The sequence below is a fragment of the Stigmatopora nigra genome, chromosome 10 (genome assembly GCF_051989575.1).
Source record: "Stigmatopora nigra isolate UIUO_SnigA chromosome 10, RoL_Snig_1.1, whole genome shotgun sequence".
Lineage (NCBI taxonomy): Eukaryota > Metazoa > Chordata > Actinopteri > Syngnathiformes > Syngnathidae > Stigmatopora > Stigmatopora nigra.
The window spans coordinates 12,786,052-12,808,136 of NC_135517.1; the positions used below are offsets into that span (position 1 = coordinate 12,786,052).

Consider the following 22,085-nt stretch of genomic DNA (forward strand, 5'->3'; position numbering starts at 1 on the left):
GCAGATTGAATTAAATAGTTCGAAAGCATATTGATTGAAAAGCAGTAGCTTTGGAGACAATTCCAAAGTACTTAAAGTTGGAAATCAGGCAAGAAAAATGCTCCAGGCTGATAAAGAGGCGGAAAGTATACAATTTTCTCCAAAAGACACATAATTTACAGTATCTACCCACAGAGTAAAAAAAAAAAAAAGTTACGGCCATGTATGGCTTTCCTTACTGTAAGAATAGATGAACAAATTTGATAAATGTGACTGTCCAGACTCTGTATTGATTTTCCAAATATGTATTGTTTTTTCCTACCATTCAAAGGAAAATAGGCAATCCATCTTTATGAAATATACTTTCACACATTTGACTTTGTGCCATTTAATGCAGAACTATTTTCTATCAAAAGCACATGATGAGGCTGTTTCAAATCTAAAACACAATTCGGAGTCACTGACTCTGCATCCAAGGCTCATCAATTTTACCAGACCCATCCCCCTCCAACATTGCCTACTACCCACTATTCATTTATAAACCAAACATTCTTCATCATTTAAAATATCCACAAAAGACAAATTCCTCAATATGTTCCTTCTGTTGATTTTGAGTGTTTTTACGAAGCTGTTGTTTTATTCTTGTATGGCTGCTACATACCACAGCTTTCTGCTTTAAAGTACGACATGAACTGTGAATCTACTGTAATGATTTCACGTGTTCACACCATAAAGTCTCACCTGAGCCATCTCAATGTGCCGAGGCAGCAGTACAGGGACAACCATTAGTGTCCAAAGTAGTGAAGCTCTAATGATGATGGCCATGGATTTGCTGTGCTATGCATTATAGGTACCATGGTCTCTGGCATGGCTCAGATGATATGTTCTTCATCATGCTCTTTAAAGATGCATTTATAGATCCCCACCTCAAATCAAATGGTATAAACATCATCTTAGGTAAGTGGCTTTAACTCACACGAACATAATACATTTACTATCAATAAAACAGCTGTGATTTGATGACTGCCAACAGATATTACTTGTAGTGAGTGACAAGGTGGCAAATCTGGAATTTTCACTATGCTGTAGTTCAGTACAATACTTTTGTCGTACACCAGTTCCTGTTTTTGTCCCTTTTTTCTTGACCTCCATACACCCTTCTTCAGTAGCCATTTACTTGCCAAGGGGCACTTTTCTCCCCCTCGCCTGGTACTCACTCGACTTTTTTTTCTCCAGTGTGCAACACGACAATGACCTCCAGCCTGTGCACACTGTATAAAGGCGTTGGGCATCAAGTGAGTGAATGTTTAATTCATGTAGTAATTAAGAACATATTTAGGAAGGCACATGCACAGTCTCAAGTGAGTGAATATTTTATATATAATTATCTATTTTTTGTTTAATTGTGAAATTTGAACAAACGATTGCAATCCACCTTTACACAATGTATCGGAGTCAACAGAAACATTGTTAACACCCCAAAAAAATCCACCAAACTCAGGCGAGTGAGCCACTATACCATTAGGCAGCTCGTATGATTCAAGTTTATAAAAAAAAAAAATGATTGAAAAAAATAGTGCCATTATATTCTTTTCAATCTAAAAGTATATCTACAAAGTTGGGTCTTACTATTCTGTTTACACAAGATTTAATTATCATGGGGTTTAAGAAAAACAACAACATTTCTTTTGATGAACAAAACAGTTAATATCCTAAGAGGGAATGACAATTCCCTTAAGACAACCCATGTAAAATGTGTGAAAAATAAATGTTTTCTCTTCATTTCCGCCAAAGGCATGCTTTAATAAATGAAAGGGAACAAAGCTGTTTACTTCCGCAATTGGATAACAAAGGAAATGCCACATTTCCGTCTCACCAGCATTGGAAAATGGGTGTTTTGTAAAAGTGTTTCTGTTAGACAAATGTTTAGTCTCAGGAATGCAGTTTGCATGTCATGAGCAGCAGGAAAGCCTTGTCCTTACTTGCCTTTTTCAGAAAGGCACGTTACGCAGGGTTAATAGTGAAGCTTTTGCCACACTTTCAAGTTTTGCTTGATCTCTTCACACAGCAGGTGGTTTTAAAAAAAAAGAGGATTTCAAGTTGTAAAGAGGCCTCCATGTGGTATTAATGACACTGAGCTCTAAACAGCAGAGACATCTTTGTAATAGCCACCACTCTCGTCCACTTGTGACCCACAGGAAGAGGTACAGCCATCTGTAAATTTGCTTGGGGAACCTGGGAATGCTCTCTACTTGTGGACACGATGCTAATGTTTCAAAAGCGCGAGAGTTATACCACACGGCACAACTAAGGGGCCCATAAAGCACTAGCCCAACAAGAATACGCACCCTGGGGGAGTCAAATCTATGACCAGAACCTCATGTTCTCTCAAATGTCTAACCCCTCACACTCTGTAGTGCATAATCACAATTCCATGACGCAGAGTGAAAATAATAGGTTCAGGTGGGGCAACTACATTTTTGAAAGGGTCTAGTGCGGTGTAAAATGTTTTTTATTTTTTTAAATAGGTTTGCATTTGTTCTTTATTGGAGAGGGCAGACACCCAAGAATTCAACAGCTGTCGAAAAGTGACAGGCATCAGCATTACCAGCCTCAATTATTTTCGCTTTGTAAAAAGCTCTGTAAAACCCCTCAGCTGAACTGTCAGTCAAAGATCTTGGGGTCCCAACAAATTTATCACCTCTGCCAGGACTGTTTTTTCAGCAACTGAATACATTACATGTAACATCAATGTCACATAAACATGTGTGACTACCCTTTCAGTGACAGTACTTTTTTCCACATCTGGTAGTACTTTGCATCTTATAAATTGCTTAGGCTTAGATTTCACATCCTGGCACCAAATTGGTGCCATAAAAAATAGCCCCAAAGTTGAATATAATTTAAAAATCTACTCATCAACAGTGTTTACGTAGTCGAATTAAATATCTGCCACTTCACTCCTCACAATTAATCTTCCTCAAAGAAAAGAAGGATGCATATACAACCATACAACCATAGAGACACATATATACACGTATATCTGTGGTTGTACTTTAAAAAGTGAAATTATAGCATAACATGAAAACCTTGCCACTATGCTTTTATTATCTTTCTAATTTTCATCAGTACAAATAAGTCCAGTGTGCCACAGTCATGCATCATGACTAAGGGAAACTTCATCTACAGTTCTCTAAGAAAAGTTCACATCCTGGATGTCCATGGGTTTTCCTCCTCTATGAGAAAAAGTTTTGCTAATAATTCAATGAATATTAATCCAGTTCATGTTATCATGCAGGAAAATTAGAGGCAAAGTCACTGTCAAATCTCTGTCAGTTCCTGAAGAAGTCAATCAGGAAACCCATGAAGTCAATTTAAATGCAAATATGACACCAAGCTTTCAAGGAGGTGTGAAGCTCTTCGGTGAAGCAAAGCTTCAATCTCCATCCTAGGAAGATGGAACACTGAGTGTTGGCTCTTTGATCATTCTCTCTCTGAAACTGCAAATGTACTAAAGAAGCTGGAAGATTGCAACATCAATATTGAAATGACATTTTGTTTAAAAGGTTACAAAAACTCTGATGATAGTATGTCAAAGTTGGAACTCAGTAATATAACCTGTATTCACATCCATCTATGGAAAAGACTGGGAGTTACACTTGAAGTGATGAAGGGTCATATTGTGCTAAGATTTCATTTGTTTATGAATCGACTTGGCAGTTTCATTCATCATACAACTGCTGCAGTAGGGAAATACACTTACCAAGAGACCATCTAATACTCAGTAGGAAATTTTTACAAAGGATCTAAACATAGAGTAGTATTCCTCGACAGTAGGTAATGCATTGCCAGAACCAAGACCACCAAGAACAAGCAAAGCCTTATTGTTTTTGGTAAGCTTTCTACAATCCTCTCTGCCCATTAGGATGAAGAGATTAGGTCATTTGTGTTTCATGAATTCCCTAATAAATTCAATTAGTCAATGGGACTGCTGTTACAGAAAACAAATAAGGATTAAAGACCCGGTTCAGGTGGTAGCCCAATTAGAAAATTGGCCAGTCAGCAGGTCAGCCTTTGCTTTCATGAGTCTAATCAAGCTTGATTTGCTCTCTAATCTTCACCATGGAAAGCACCATTGTGTTGGACGCGCAGGTAACAGTGGGCAAATAAACACCTACTTACTATGCAGAGCAGATGCCGGGACTTGCAAGTTCACACCAAATCAACATGGCCCACACGGGTTTGTGCCTGCGTAGGGCTCAATGCCATCTTCTTACAAGCCCCATGAGAGCCACCACCGAGTATTAATAAGATCCCAGGGGGAGAATCTGGACCGGCGTCTGATCCTGTCACATGGTCACCTATTATACACCTCATTTTAGGCCCATTGTCACGGCACTTTAAGAATGACTTGACAAGTTTGCAACCTGTGATATACTGCAGTTCAAATAAATGCTACCCAGAGGGGAACGCTGGATTTCAGATCCAGACTTTTAGTGGGAAATAACTCATGGTGACCTTAATACAATCACTATCATGTTGTAAATGATGATAGCGGGGTGCAATATCCAGGTACAGTAATACATGGCCGACTGTGGCATTTGAGGATGAATACAATTATCACTAAAGCAAGAAACAGTTGAACCTTTACCATCCAATACATACACAACTAATATAGCAGTTGCCTATCAATATTTAATGCATTCAAAAGCAACAATATTACCTGACTTCAGTGAATTTCAACTTTACAATGTACTTCCTTTGAAAAGCTTTCCAAAGAAACACATTCAAGAGAGATATTGTACTGCAAATGCCATGCTACACTACACCATATAGAAAATCTGCTAAATATTGAGTTTTAACAATATTGCTGAAGAGAGAAATAATTTTGAATTGATAAAGGTTTCATAAATGTTACAAAATTAATGCATAGGGGAGCCTTGTATTTTTTTCTAGATTTATATTGAAATTAAATTGTGTGACCATAATGAGCAATTTCTTCACCAGAATGAGACATAGCCATGTTTAACATTGACCCAAGTTCATACTCCATGCCCCGTCTGTCACATGCGTCCTTCCTCATTCTAGGTGCCCTTCAGTTTCATGTCCCAGGGGTCTCCTCGGGTCCTTATCCAAGCAGCTATACACACAATACCCTTCACGCAACACAAAGCTAGTAATACGGTTTGCCACAGTTCTATTCTTTACATTTGTCACTTTTATTTCAATGCTTTTTGTTCACCTATCTTCTGTCCACACGTTTTGTTCCAAAGTGATGTTGGAATTGAAATAGATTTTTTTGTAGTCCTTTAGGGAAATATTTTCTTAACATTTGGACATAACAATAACTGTCATGTTCTTTTTATCTTGGAGAGTTTAGTGGCAGTTTACTTAAAAAAATAACTGAAGGTCTTATTTCAGCAATCATACAGGTATTCTATTTCTTATTACTTTTTATTAGGAATTAGTCAAATCAATTAATTTTAGACCAATGTGTCTATTCAGTCGAGGAAGGATTTTGCATTTTTAGATTATTGAACCAGTCTTCTCAAATATAAATCATCATGAGGCTCATTTCATTACACTTTGAAAAAAAAACTAAGCAAATTCTTCCCAACTAAAATAAGAATCAATACGTTTCACCCCCAGCCCCTTCACGCATGACTAGTGAAGACATCTGAGGTTATATCAGGAACCACGGTCAACCTAGCTAGTCAAATATGGTGAGCATCGCGCAAGGTGCAAGGCTTCTATAGATACAAGCAGGGCCGTTTTTTTTTAGGAGTTATAAGAACTATATTGCACCATTTATAAAAAAAGGGCAACAATAACGATATATTTTGCCATGCTCTCCCCTGTAAGATAAAGCTCAATGAGGCAGCAAGAACTCTGTACTTGGCTGACAGAATTTACTCATAGCTAAATCACATGCACTTCTTGGGTGCCATGCTGAGGACAGCAAAAACCAAAGAGAGCTGAAATAAATGATGCATCTAATAAATGTGTTTACACAGTGTGAGGGAAAGCACAAGCATATTGGACGATGTGACTGTTTGCAAACGGAAGCACAGTTAGTTAAGGAATGATGAAATTATAAATTGCCAGCATAATACTATTGTGGGTGAACATATGCAGATTAACGCAACCAGTTATTTATAGCATTCCAATAACATTTCAGTCAGATTATTTGCAAAATATCTCAAGATATTGGGACATATTGCATATAAAATGTGAGATTGCTGATGCTTTTACAACATTATGAGAAGTGTTTTTCAAAATTGACTTGGATTGCGAATATTCTCAGTATACCAAGTGTGTGACTATGACAGCTTCAACGTACCCTGAGGCAGATGTGCACACACATCAAGGTGGCCATCCATTAAAATTTCGTGCAATTCTGCCTGTTGAGATAAATGCTGAGAAAAAATACAAGTGAACTGACTGCTAGGGCGTTCTTTAACTATAACTACAGACACATATGTGCTTACTTTATGGTAAACTTTTCAATCCCATTGTACTTGTATGATGAGAATAAAGGCATTTATTTAAGTTAAATTGTGTAAAAAATATCCTTACTCATCCAGTTGCTTCAATTACACAATTTTAAACAGACCTAAACCTTGCTGCTCTTGGATACCACTCCAACCCCTTCACTCTTCTGTCCAAAAAGTAGCATTTTCCTAAACCCTTCAAGTTCTTTTCTGACCCACTCCAGTGATAGAATGATGGTTGTAGATAAATATGCACATTGCTTGCAAGCAGTCAAGGATATTAATATTTAATCTTACCAAAACCGCTTGCAGGTAAAGCAGTCCATTGCGGATGTGGTTTGTAACCATCATGAAAGGAGACAGCTCTTATCTGCTATTGCAAGGAACTGAAGCACTCCAGGCCAGCAGCTTGCAGCGGGGTCACCACTATAATTGGTTGCAGCCGTGGAGCCTGAGCTGAAGATCAATTAGTGCTTGCCTGTTACCTGGGAACACCTGATTTCAGTGCTATATTCAGGTCACAATTTAAATTTCCTATCACAAACTCATAGGGCTCTCCACTTTGTAGTATTTTCAGTTTCCTGCAAGCGCAAAGGTGTACACCTTCCTCAGACCACATATAAATGCTGCAGCAGTTTTACATGTTTTTTTGTTAATTTGATGGTGGAACAGACAGACAGATTCTGAGCTCCGCAGATGTAATTTATTCCTAAATGTGCGAAAGCCAACATAATATAGTCTGAATTAATGTAGGATTCAATTAATTAAACACCTTGGCATTATCATAATTATATATAAATATATTTTATTTCTTTATAAATCCTCCAACTGGCGGCACAGCTGCTGGCAGCAGTAGAGTCATAGATCAGCGATAAAACCACGTGATACTACGGTGCACAACTAGCAAGCTGTATCTAAAAGAAAAGAAGGAGGCAGCTTTTCTTATTTATTAACTATCCCTTTTGCACATGGGCCAGGCTAAGCTCACATATGAAACTGCCAACATTGGTTCTGTCCTGCCACACAAAAATAAATCATTCACTACGAAGAATCAGATCAGGAAAACATGACCCTTAGTGTAACATCTCAAATAACCAATTGGTTGGTTACTCAGAAAGAGGCTCGTAATCCTAGAAGAAACACCTTTTAACAGATATGTGCCGTCAATGTGTTATTATTCTCCTCCACAAAGATAACTTGATTTTAAAGGAAACTGTCAATGACATATTGATTTTACCAAATGGCCGTGTCAGATAAAGCCTTATTCTAGTAGTAATACATATCTTTATGTAATTGAAAATGCACATTGTTGTGTTCAGATCCACTTGATCAACAAACAACCAAAATGATAATCAGAACCTTACTAAGTCAAAACAGTGGTTGTGCATGATAGGTTATCTAATGTATTCATGTTTATGGGTGAGTAATATTGCAACACCAAACACAAGAGGTGTCCACACGAGGTAGGTGACTCAGCGTTGCCATGGTAATGACAGAGACCTGCAACACTCCTTATATATATTGCAAATCAATGTACTTTCTCCATCATATTGAAGCTATCATTCTGAAGTAACATTAATATATTGTTCAAATGTATTGTACAAGAGTCTCATTTAAAGTGTTAGATACACTGCCGATTCAAAGAGGAGGAAGATACATTATTTTATGTGGTCAATTCCCTCATAGTCTGAATACAATTCAATGCGTCATGTGCACACAGAAGAAAATCTGCCCACACAAAGTAATCACAGGTGGGCCTGTTGCATGGTAAACAGTATGTGAACAGGTGGAGCCCGCTTTTATCTCCCATCGTCAATGCACATTCAACTTCAGAAGCTGTTTGGGAGGTTGAGCGTCACACTAAATTGAGAAAGTAAAGCCTGTTGGGACTAGAATCTGTGTGTGGTTTGTTGTTGTTGTTGTTGTTGTTGTAAGGACCAAAGAGATCTGATGTTGTAGGAAGTTAGAGTCTTTCCTGATGTCGGAGGGAGAATTTGATGTGAATTCACAGTCAACTGAGTGTGCCCATTGCTAAGATATGGAAAAAAAGGCCTGTATTCAATTACAAAGGATGTTCTGTTTGCTGCATTTTGGGATCTAACTGATTAAAAGCATGAAAAGGTCCATGAAATGCATCAGGTTGGAGCTGCATATTAAGAAGCTAGGGTCTGGCTGACATGGGCATATTGGGAGATGGTGGACACTTTGCTTGTCCAATTATTGGCTCTCGCTCAAATCGTTTGGTGAGAAACATTCGACCTACTTCTGGACACAAAGCACCACTACCCTGAATAGTGAGAGGCTGTGGACCATGTGTCATGGTAAGTGCCATTACAAGCTCTTATCTTTGGCTTACAAATTAATTTCCAGGAAGCAACCAGGTAATTATTGTCAATGTCTTCTTTTTTGTCTTTGAGGTAATCAAAAATTGGATTTGCTTCACTTCAAGAGCAGATTGAGAAGATTACTTTAATTAATGTCACTATGACCTTCTGCACATTAAATAATTGAGCCATATGGAGTGCTATATTGGCTATATTAATTTTCTTGAAATTTGCATCTCATGAGAGCAACACTTAAATTATATTTTACAATATGAACCAGATAGATTGTGTCACAGACAACAACATTTGGTAAACAGAAGTACAATCAAAACTTAAATTATTAGGCTTTCATGAGAGGGACCATAAAGAATGAGCGACCAGAAAAAAAATGACTAAATGAATTTATATGTTCGCTTGTGTCGACCAAAGGAGATGCATCTGGTCTATGAATTCATCAAGGGCAGAAGCTTAGTGCACAACAGCTAATCTCAGCCCCATCAATTACAGCAAGCTATATGCAACAACCGCGTTGCCCAATCTGTTGTAATGTGTTTTTAATCACACTCACTAAGGACTCATCAGTCATTGTAATAATGTGTCATACATTACACTTGTAGCATTGCATGCAATAGAGAAATATGTTAATGCATTTGAATGCATGTTTAATTCAGATTTATTTTATACCATAATACTATGTGGGATGTTGAAAATCTTGTCTATTATAATGGCCCATTAAAATTACAGTATAAAAGTTGAGTTGGAGTTTGTAAGCAATGTGATAAAGTCATATATTATTAATATAAAATGAGTGAAGGGATCCATATGTAAGAAATCCTTAAGAAATAGCTCTTCTGAGAGCACATTTAGACACATTATCTTCGTTTATCCAGCCACCACATTTTAACAGGAGATACACTTGCTCAAATGCCAGAAGATTAACAGCTACAAGTTCAATAACTAACTTACAAAGAGTTCTAAAAACATGATCACTGATGTGGTCTTGGGAATCTAATAATCATAGAAACTAACCTTTAGATGCAACATAAGGCAGTTCCTTCACCAACTTGGCTAAAATCCCCAAAAACCAAGGAGAGCAGATGGATATGCAGCGGCGCTTCGCCCGGTTCGCAACGAGTGAATCTGAGTGGTGGACCAAACTCCCCTCCTCCTCTCGTGGATGCTGCTTGTGTCACTCCCTCCCGCCTCTGGAAGAAAAAAAAAGTAATCACGGTTTCTTCCTCCGCCTTCCACAAAGACTGACTCAAATAAAAGCGGGGACCCTGACGCAGTCAATAGGTTTTAGAAAAACCCCATGGCAACCCCCAAAAAGCAGTGTGCAACTTCCCCATGTCATGACCGGGTTAAAGCACATCCCTGCCCCCCAAAATACAGTGACAGCGACGTGATTCTCTACGCAGCTCGAGAATGAGCAGGTTTATTTGGATGTTGGTGCAATAATGCATGTTGGGCTGATTGGACATTTTAAATTGGTTGTTTGTCTTGTTGTGCCCTGCTATTGGGTGACCACCAATTCAGGTGGCTATAGTTGGTTGGGATAGTCTCCAGCATTCCCCAGTGAGGATAAGTCTTTCGAAAAATGAATGAATAAAAATATAAGATTCATCAAAATGCAAAATTAAGTTGTGTGTAATATTAGACCACATTTGAAGGATGAGCCCTTGATATTGTATTATTTACCAAGCTCAATAAGTTAGGAGGAGATATGATCACCATTACAACCTCGAAGTGCACTTACAGTAGATCCTCATTTCTGATCAAAATCAGTTAATAGAAGCTTTTTAGATAGTCATCCAAGATCTGATAATTTGACTTATTTGCAAAGTCAATGATTGTATATCTAAAAGGTGGTATTCTGTGCCACACCTCTTTCCCAGAGTCATCTCTAAAAGGGTCCGTAACAACACGAGGATAAGCGACACAATGAATGGATGGATGTGACGTTTGGTATGAAAAAAAGATGAATTGCAACTTACCAGTACAGCTTTCATCTCCCTTTTTTAATATAAAACATGAGATATTTCAATCTCATATGGGGAAGTTGCCCACTGCACAAACGTACTGGAGGTCATCCATCATTATTCGCAACGGTTCAACACTCGTGTTGGTGTATACTCCAGTGAATGTAGTGACTATAATCAATGTATGTGTACAAGCATTATTGATTTTAAATTATATCTTAGCATACAAATAGTTTTTGGAAAAAAAGAGTAAAGAACTAAGCATTGCCGTCAATAGTCATTTAAATTAACATAATGGGAAAGACAAAGTTGGTGTTTTTCACCCCTTCTTTTCTAACTGCATTCATATATAGTATTGTATTTTAACCATGTTGCTTCATCGTCTCTATACGGTTGTGTTCTCTTCTTTCATGACTACACTTTTGTATTGTCAACTCACAGTCTCTGTGGGGATGTTTGATTGCAGCATCTCTGACCGCAACCAGATCATTAAAGGCTCTTCATATTAGAGGAGCAGTAGGAAAAGGGCAGGAGAAAATCAATTTGCCCAATGACCTCAGAGCCTCCGAGAAATTCAGCTGATTTAAAACCAAAAAATGACGTAATGGGAAAGTATTATCACCATTGCTAGTAATGATAGGCTCATCCAATGAGTCATTATGCTATATCGGAGAAAAGCACCACTTTAACACTTCCCATCAAATGTTTAATTTGGAAAATATATTAAATTCAGCTTGTGCCTTAAACAGTCAGTGTGAATGACATGGATGTAAGACCAGAATCTTCCTGTGAAGCACTAAGACGCAGTGTTGTCATAGCAACAAATTTTGTAGGCACCAATCCCTTAACAACACCTATCAAATATGTCTTTAAAGATCACCAAAATTGCACAATTGGCATTTCTCTCAGTAAAGGTTAACAATACATATGAAATGTGAAAGGCATGAAATTCATGTGGGATAAATCCATAGATTTAATTATATTGTCTCTAACACTGGTTTCATCCTTGGCATCCTAAAGAGGAAAGATGATGCTCTCATTCTTCTACAAAGAAATGGATAAGGAACAGATTACATTCTTAAATTTGATTATGGTTATTATATTCACATTGAAAAGATCCCACACCAGACTGAATGATAACCCTGTAAAAAGATACTTTTATGAAACTTGCAGAAGTACAGTGAGTGCTCTCATCAGTTCTTATTAGATTTGTGGAACATCTGCTTCCTTTTTCCCACCGAAAGAAATCTAACATGTTTAAGGGAAGATAAGATATTTTTTTGCTGGCAATAATATAATAAATAATAATCATAAAAACATCAATCTACTAACACTAATCTAATAGTCTAATAGGCAGACTACAGTGCACATGTTAAGGATATGAATAAGACACTAATCATTTATCAGCCTAAAAAAATAGGAAGGAAATTGTGTACACGGACAGCAGACATCTGGTCTCTCTAACATTGCCAAATTAGGTAGCACTTCCATTCACAGGGCGGCATGATAGAGCGTGGTTAACGTGTCCGCCTCACAGTTCTGAGATCGAGGGTTCAATCCCTAGTGAGTTATGATCTTCCTGTGTGGAGTTTCCGTGTTCTTTCTAGCGTGCCTGCGTGGGTTTTCTCCACGTACCTCGGTTTCCTCTCACATCCCAAAACCATGCATGGTAGGCTGGTTTAACACTAAGTATTTTCTAGGCTGTGACATCACAGTTTAAACTCAGGCGTATGGACAGTCATCTCTGTAAACATTTTATTTGTATAGTTACAATGTCTTCAAGGATTTTGCCTAAAAATTCTAGGCAGTCTTTCCTCAAAATTACTGTGTTTCACAGTGTGTATTGTGAGTAAGCCTGGAGCCTATTCTAGCTGAAATTACACCTTGCCACAGACATGCTATATTTTCAAAATGCATTTTGCATTTGTGACCAGCATACTGCTTATAAAACAGATTAGTAATGCATTGGGGTAAAACTCAGAAGTAAACTACATGGAATCATAGCACCAACCCCTAGACAGGGCCGCCCGAGAAGAAATAAATGAGTTGGTGCCATCAAATAGCCGGAAAACAGAGGGCAATTCTGTCAAAGATGTCAAAGTTCACATGAAAAGAATGAATGCACCCCCATGGGTTTGTTTCCTTTCACTTGCTCTTTCTCTGTCTCTCTATATTTCTCTCTCTCTTTCTACTCTCTTTCTACTCTCTCTCTCTCTCTTTCTCTCTCACTCTCTCTCTTTCTCTCTCACTCTCTCTCATTCTCTATCATTGAATCACGACTGAGCAGAAATCCCCCCGTCGATGTCTGTTGGGCAGCATAATGAGAATAAATGAGCTGGAAGTAAATAAGCCGTCTGTGTGTTGCTCAACACTCCATACCAGTCATATATAGCCTTTAATCAAAAACAAAGATGGATTATGTTGGTAAAAGATCATAACAATAGTTCTGTATTTTATGAGGAAACACCAAGAAAAACAATCCCAAAGCTCTTAAAAATCACAAAAGCTCTACACCAATGTGGATATGTTCTGATATTGGAGAATCTGAATAAGTGTAGAACCCTATATTACCAGAATACTGTTTGTTGTCATTTTGTCTTAAATACTTATTTGCATATGCTAAGAACAGCTGCGACGTACATCATGATGCCATTTAGCAGCACACTGTGGTTGATTGCTGCAAAAGTACTTATACTAACACTAAAACTTGAGAAGAGATTTAATAAGGATTATCTATCCATTTCATCCGTAGAAATGTGACATTAACTTCCCTGCCTTTGCGAGTTGTCTTCTATCCTCCCCCTTTGCATCCATTGGGATGATTTACCACAACTATGTTTTTGAACATGGAATCCAAAGCAGCAGCAGCAGGTAGAATGGGGGGCACTTTACTTCAGCAGATTGTGCCATATGTAGGCGTTCTCTCTGAAGACCATATTCAGCGCTGGGATAGGGTTACCTTTGTAGAATCGTTTTCTTTTAACAGAGTAACAATGAGAGTCCCTGTGCTAGATATTGGTTAGGAGATTCAGAAGTGTCAGGGAGAAGCAGGTGGGAGGGCTCACTGTATTGAATATGTTACCATAGCAATCCACATATTGCCGTCATCAAATGTGAGTTGAGAGTGGAGACTTGTGCCAGTGTCTGTCAGTCATTTAATGAATAAGAACATGGGGAATCTGATGCCCCCTGTCCTATAGCAATATAACTGTCTGGATTTATGATAATAATGAAGTGCTCTCACTAGATTTGTGTTTTGCTGAATTGTCTTGTGTGGCATAGTCCACAGGTAGAGAGAAAATGTATTCAGTAGTATATAGATTCACTGCAAATGTGTTGTTATTGTTGAGAATCAAGGGACAAATGAGTACAATAGAACCTCGCTTCATTTCACCATCATGCATAATTTAACAGCAGGAACACGATCGACTAGCTTTTCTTTTATGGAAGCGGTGCCTTATCTACACAGAAAGATTCAATCATTTCAGGTATGCCATTGACCATTTTATAAAAGATGCGAAAGAGAAAAGAAATCAGGCTTTTCTTCTAGTATGAAACCGATTTTTTGCGTTAGATAACATTTCAATGGATTCACTGACTACAATGGGTGTCTGATCATGCACATAATTGTTTTCCTCCTTTTATGCCAAAAGATTGGGTCTGCTAAGACATATCTCCATGAGTATACAGTATTAACAAGCTCTCCAACCAGACTTCATGATTAAGAAGGACATAATTGAAGTGATACCTGGGAGATTGTGACTCCAGAAATCAGACTAGAATAAAATGTCATTGCATATTATTAACTTGGTGGATCACAGTGTTCACTGTCAGAGTACGCACAGGGAGTTATGCGGAGATTTAGTTCTCAGAATTATATAGAAATACTATTTTATACTACTTTTTTTGTTAGACGTGAGGACATAATATAGTTGAGAAGCATTCAAAAGGCGTTTAATTACCTGAAAAACAAACCAGATCAGGGTATTGTCCACCTCTTGCCAATAATCAGCTAGTATGGGATTCAGCACCCCTGAAAGCCTCATGATGATAGCAAGACAATGAGAAAGCCATGAACAACACTATTACCTTTGTCTCGTGCAGTGAGCAACTATACAGAGTATGAAGAATTTTATTATGGTCGGATGAGAAATGATGCACCAGTAGAAGGGGGAGGTAGGTTATATTGCTGATGTTATTTTACCCTCGGGATAGCGGTATTTGTTATATGTCTGTTTCATAGATGTTGTCAGGAAGCTTTCGAGGGGCAACTAAAACATTTGGTAACCACCCAACCACTGCCCACAGGGGAACTCGAGGCATCAATTGATAATAACCAGCAGAGAGCCTGTAAGTTAATGAACATCTCAATCATTGAAGATAGAGAACTAAGACAACGGCTGGAGCTAGTAGGGAAACTAATTTTTCAATTAACATATATAATCATTTGTGCATCTGATTTATTTATTTTTTTGGCATTTTATCTCTTGGTCTTTAATTAAGAAAGCATGAATCTTGCTGTCTATCTGGAGTTGTGGTGAAACAGTTGGATATCAAATTGGTATTGCATATTACATTTTAGGTAGCATACGGGTATAAATAAAAACACAAATTTCAAGTAGTAGGTTATAAAAATCAACATTCTGTTTTTTTAAAAATTACAAAATTATTCATTTTCAACTTACATTTTCTTTGCAAAGAAAAAAAATCAGTTGAAAGAATGTATTGCAGGTTCTTTAGCAGACCATTTCCTGGTTACTTACATGAAACTACCTGGATCTTGTTACCCGTCAAATGCTGACATGTGACCTGACCTACCGGAGCTGTGCTGGTCAACATGTCACTGAGGGGGAGCAAATCTCACATTTTCCATCAAGGAGACGAGTTGCAGTGATTCAGACTCGACTGATGTCACTTTGACAGAGAACAGTAAGGACTGTGTTAGTGTCAGCAGGGAGTCAGACAGACCAACATACCAAGATCTTCTGTCTTCTACAATATACACTATTAATAGCTTTCACATCACTACTCACATATCCTAACCATGGTGGTAAAATGTTCTCATATAATTTGTGCTGCACTGATTATTACACCTAATTATATATATGTATATTAACTTCTTCATTAGAGTATCAATCTACCACAATGAGTAGAAAAGAAAGCAGACTGAAAAGAATCCTCACATGCCACAAAATAGAAAAGTCAACCCACAACAAAAACTTCTCATAGGCATTGAAAAAAGAACGGCGGCTGGTTTTGTTGCCATGGAGATAAAGCTTAGATGGAACTCAGGAAGTCAATTAGCAATCTAGCTGCATCTCATTAAATGTTGTATAGTAGAACAGAGACTGGCAGTTTAAGCATTTGAAGCCTGCCACCAGCAGGAAGGTTAAACTCTTAGCTTCCTTTAAATGCTTAATAGAACTTTTGTTCTTCTTAAATGGGGTAAAGTCAGGAACAGACCACATGTTATTGTTGCCACTCTCTTTACTGTGTGTAAAAACGTGTTGGAAGCTGGGGACTTACACAAAAGGGCCAACTGATAAATCTGTCAGTGGAGCTATTCCTCAGAAGACTCCCCCACCCCGACACACACATGCACACCCACACTTGATTTGCATGAACCCCCCAGAAATATTCAGAAGTTGCTTGTTCGGTCTTGCTGTTGTGTATCGTCTCTGGGGTCTCAGGGTGGAGTATGAACACTGAGCAACACTGCTGAAATTGGAAATCCAGAAAGCATCAAACCCTTTTAAATTTAAGACACTATACTAGATTTGTTCAAATTGATAATAAATGATCTTATCAGAGCAGGGTATGTCACTAGAGCTCCTTGCAGCTACCTGTAAAAATGCAAATGCACTCTCTGTCCATTACTGGCATTGACCAGTTTCATTGTATGACCTGATGAGTCTGTCAGTAGCATCTATTCAACAGTGGAGTTTCCTGTCAGTGTGTGTGACAAGTAGATGACATCAACCTGCCCCTGGGCAGCTGTGCACGGAATTTTCCTCATCACACAAAATAAAGGGGAATTCTGATGCTATCATCTCTGAATCAGACCCCCAATACACCCACACATGATCTCAATGCAAGACACTTTTTTATAATTGATTTTATGCCTGGTCTTGTATTCAAAAGACGAGTGGAGGTGAGTTAACCTTCCACCAGGACCCCAGAGTTGTGAGGCTGACGCACTAACCACTCGTGAAACCAGGCCGCCTGGGTGAGGGCCTTCACTCTGTGAATTCATTTCAATTCCGTAAATGGATAGGTGGAAGGATGCATTGACAGTCCCTGCCCATGGGCCCTCATTAGAAAAAAAAATGTTGATGTACTTCTGAAAATACTTTAATCCATAATTGTTCTGAAGGGAAAACTAATTTTACTGGGGTGAAGGTTATGAGCTGCTGCTCTCTGTCGGTAGAATTAAGTGTTACATTCCAAAATGAAATGCCAGGATTGCTGTTGTCTCAGTCGCCCTCTTCAGATCATATGTGTTCCTACATATTGAACCTTAAAAATGATTTTACAAGTTAAATCACCATTTGAACACTCCTTGTAGACTACACTAAGCATGTTTGTTATTGTGAATGGTTCCCACTCTGATGAATACTGTAGAGACAGTGTATAATTATGCCAAATTATTTTAAATGCCTTCCAACAAAACTGAAAAAGATAATTTTCCCCATGAAAATGCATGATGATCGTGAGTGTCATGTGGTGTTCATAGGGACTCCTTGACTTTGAGCTCCCCTTGCCACTGGGGAATTGCATTATTTCCTTGATTTTTTTTCTCTTGAATATAATTAAAGTCCCCTTTTTTCTCCTTTGTCAGCAGGGGATACCAGGTCAATAGACCACTGATTTAACAGCAGGCAGATGAAACTAAGAAGGACCTCATGTTCCTATCCATGAGCAAAGTGCTTGTTCTTACAAACGGAATTGCCCCCGCAGCAAAGTCAGTGATTTTCTATGTATCTGTCTGTCAAAATATATTAAATCCATATTATATCCATGGATTATGTGTCCTAATGAACTTTAAGACAGTAATTGATGACTGTTTTCATTAAAAGAAAAAGTGCATAGTATGTACACAGACATGGAGCACATGTAAACATCCTTTTTTTATGCTTATTGCTGATGTTAATGAATACTCCTTTTATGTTCCACTGCCAGTCCACTGTAAATTCACAGTAACACAGCCTCCTGCCATGTGCCAGTGCCAGTCTAATCATACACCCCACACACGCCATCTGCTGCAGACCTCTATGGTGAAGAGCTAATCATGCCATGCACGCCTCTACATAATTAGCTGGTTAACCTTAAGTGGACTGGCTCATGTGAGTTATTACTAGGGCACAAACAGTGGTTGCAGTACTAAAAATGTTCATCTATAAAGCTGCTGTACATTTCTCTTTCCTTTCAACAAAAGGCCTTTCTGTTCCCTTAATTACATACATTGATTTCAAGAGCGCTTGAAATATATTTATATCCATTAGTTAATAATATTACATACAAAAAACATTCTATTATTTAATCGCATTGAACTTTCTTGGCTGGAAAGGCTATGCTGTCAAAGCCCAGCCACAAGAAGCACTATGTTCTTGTCGACACTCGGTTCCACCACACTCTAATGAATGCCTACTAAAGAAACCGTAATTGCCTAACAATCCAGAGGTCGAGGTACCTTCCTTCTCATGTAGTCTGTGCATGTACACCTCTTGTGTCTTTGGCATTTCTGCTAATACTACTAACTTTAACATCTATCTATATTCCAAAAACATGCATGGATTGTTCAATCTACTAATTTGCTCTTGCTTAGGATTTCGTCTTACCTGTCATTGGCAGCAAGGTAAAAATACCAGAGCAGTTTAAAAAAAAAAAAATAATAATTATATATATATATATATATATATATATATATATATATATATATATATATATATATATATATATATATATATATATATATATATATATATATATATATATATATATATATATATATATACATACATACATACATACATACATACATACATACATACATACATACATACATACATACATACATACATACATACATACATACATACATACATACATACATACATACATACATACATACATACATACATACATACATACATACATACATACATACATACATACATACATACATACATACATACATACATACATACATACATACATACATACATACATACATACATACATACATACATACATACATACATACATACATACATACATACATACATACATACATACATACATACATACATACATACATACATACATACATACATACATACATACATACATACATACATACATACATACATACATACATACATACATACATACATACATACATACATACATACATACATACATACATACATACATACATACATACATACATACATACATACATACATACATACATACATACATACATACATACATACATACATACATACATACATACATACATACATACATACATACATACATACATACATACATACATACATACATACATACATACATACATACATACATACATACATACATACATACATACATATATATATATATATATATATATATATATATATATATATATATATATATATATATATATATATATATATATATATATATATATATATATATATATATATATGTATATATATATATATATATATATATATATATATATATATATATATATATATATATATATATATATATATATATATATATATATATATATATATATATATATGTATATATATATATATATATATAAAATGGTATATGTTTCTATAAAATCTTAAATGCTATATCAGAGTATTTGACAGTATACATATAACTGACCCCATTATCACAGAACGGGATGCCAATATCTTGATGGAAAGCACCTTGATCTCAAAGACTGCCTATGTCTAACTACCTGGAAATTACAATATTGCCACAGGTGGTTTGCACAACTAAAGAATTTTTGTCAAAAAAAAATCAGTGGGAAACTTACCAGAATCTTTTTTGTTATCTTATTGGCATATGCAATAGTCTGCAATTCGCCATCTCTACCAACTTTAGTGGGCAAAATGTTCACATTCAATGACGTCTGGCACTTTAAAGAGTGTTCTCTTCACGGTTGGAAGACAGCGTGAATGGCATTGCGTGGGTGAATGGTTTGCTGATGGTACTAGAGAGCTGAAATCCCGTGCCAATCTGGCAGTTGACGATTGCAAGTCAGGGTACTGGACAAGGCAACACATGTATGTTGTGAGTGTGTGTATTTAAACCACGGGGGGTAGGAGGATGACATAAAAAAAATCCTAGTGCATTTAAAATTTAAGAGCATCTATTACTCCAGTCAATACAATGAAATACTATTGGGGGTTATTTATTGTAGTGTCCAGGTAAACATTTTCTAAGTATCTACTACCCAGTCTTCTGTCTCAGATGGGACATAACTAATAGCTACTTTCCCTCATTCTCCACTCAGCAAATCAGCAAAGAAACTCTTTGGATATTTTCTACAAGTTGTGATCTGTCACATCAAGTCTTGTTCAAAGTCTTTGGGATGTAATACATTTAAAGATGTGCTCCTAACGAATGACATTATGCATACATTTATGCTGCTGCAGATACTATTTAATGACAGTGTGGCTGAATATTGGCCACCATACTTTATGCTTGTTATTAAGGCCAGTAGAGACCCCAGTCATTACATGATCAAGCCCAAGTCTCAAGGGCTGCAATCTTGTGTGCAGAAAGCAACACTGCCTGACTGGAGAGGCACCAGGGAAGGTTGTTGACAATCCCCAACCTCATTAGTGGGCTAGTCCGAGGCTTCTTTTTGCAGTGCAATCTTCTAGAATGTCTCCACACAGGAAGGGCTCTGAAACCTACTGGTGCGTTGTAACCATGTCAAGCTGGGGGTGAAGCCAAAGTCTGCTTGTAGCGCGGCACTGTTATGACATTAATTGTCTTGTCACAGTAAACACGAAATTTATTGCCTGGAACTTAGATGTTTTTTTTTAATGCTAATGTGTTTAATTGAACATTTATATTTTGACATTATTTTATTAAACATCTGTGCAAAATTATAACAACAAATAATTACTGAATTAACACATTTATTTGTAAAGTGACAGTTAATTTCCTTTTTAATGTTTAGAATATAATTCATTTAAATTGACTATTTTATTTTAAAACGTCCCCTGAAGTTGTCCTACCACTTATTTCAGAATAGTAATTAAATTTGGGGAGAAAAAAAAAACAGCAGCGAATATTATTGATCTGAAATACACATTTGAGTCCATGTCCCACGTAATATAATTTAAAAAAACATTTTGCAGAAAAGTGTTTCATAGAATTACGTGTAAAACAGCTTTTTTCTCTCTCTATCTACCTGATTTACTGACCCACAAAATTCAAGGAGAACCGAAGGGGGGAAAATGCATCTCCAAGACACTTGATAGCCCACATCAATGTTTGAACCGGATTCGCCTTTGACAGGCAGAATAGGAAGCCCTGCCAAGAGTGACTCTAGAGTGAGACAGGGCATCACTGCACTGCAGTGAACAAAGAGACTCGGATATGAGACTTACTGTACTGTACATACCACACTTGGGAAAGAACTATGCTCTAGAGCAATGTCAATGCCCCCTGATTCTCATAGCCTAGTTCTCATTAATGCAAAAGCCCATATTAAAAAAAAAAAATATCTACAATTTCATTTAGCACAGGGCTCACAAACCCACTGCAATAGTCAGAGAGATAAAAGTAACCACAGTAAAATGCTAAAATGTTGTTCTGTGAATAAAACTTCACTTACATTAGTAAAGATGTGTTCAGCCTTGTCAGTTCTGGTTTCTTTTTTGTACTTTCCATGGTCTGTGGTGCAAACATCATGTCAAGACCTTTGCCCTCGGGGTGCACCGGACAACTACTGTGAGGAAGTTGCATTGCCATCTGCAAACACACAATTAAAAGGACATTCAGCTTTCTCCTGACTTCCCATTTACTGTACACATGCTCCACAGAACTCCAACTGCCAGTGGGGGCAGGTTCAAGGGAGAAATCCCCTGATCCCCTGCAGAGAGCTGAAGCAATAATAATGACCTTCCCAACATATCTCACTCAATAAGAAGGCAAAATGATCAGAAAAGTTATTATAGTACAAAACTCCACAGCATGCCATAAAGATTCAGTCATGTAAAAAAAAATCCAAATCCGCCAAATATCTGTAAAATACAGAATGCTTCATAGCA

The 22,085-nt window shown here is 37.2% G+C and overlaps 1 protein-coding gene across 2 annotated transcripts in view; it reads right to left on the reverse strand.

The window, feature by feature from the left end:
* Positions 1–21,787, reverse strand: part of chl1b (cell adhesion molecule L1-like b) — a 52,216-nt gene extending 30,429 nt beyond the window's left edge. Inside the window, exons 1-2 of one of the 2 annotated variants that reach the window (XM_077726315.1) lie at positions 21,650–21,787; positions 9,824–9,999 (exon numbers count right to left, since the gene is read on the reverse strand). Coding sequence is in view for 1 of the 2 variants with exons in the window: in XM_077726313.1 (XP_077582439.1) it covers positions 6,768–6,796 (29 nt within the window). In the remaining variant the exon portion in view is untranslated. Of the gene's footprint in view, positions 1–6,767; positions 6,883–9,823; positions 10,000–21,649 lie in introns of those variants that run through there. The other variant, XM_077726313.1, reaches the window with a different exon arrangement.
* Between the last annotated feature and the right edge of the window lie 298 nt (positions 21,788–22,085).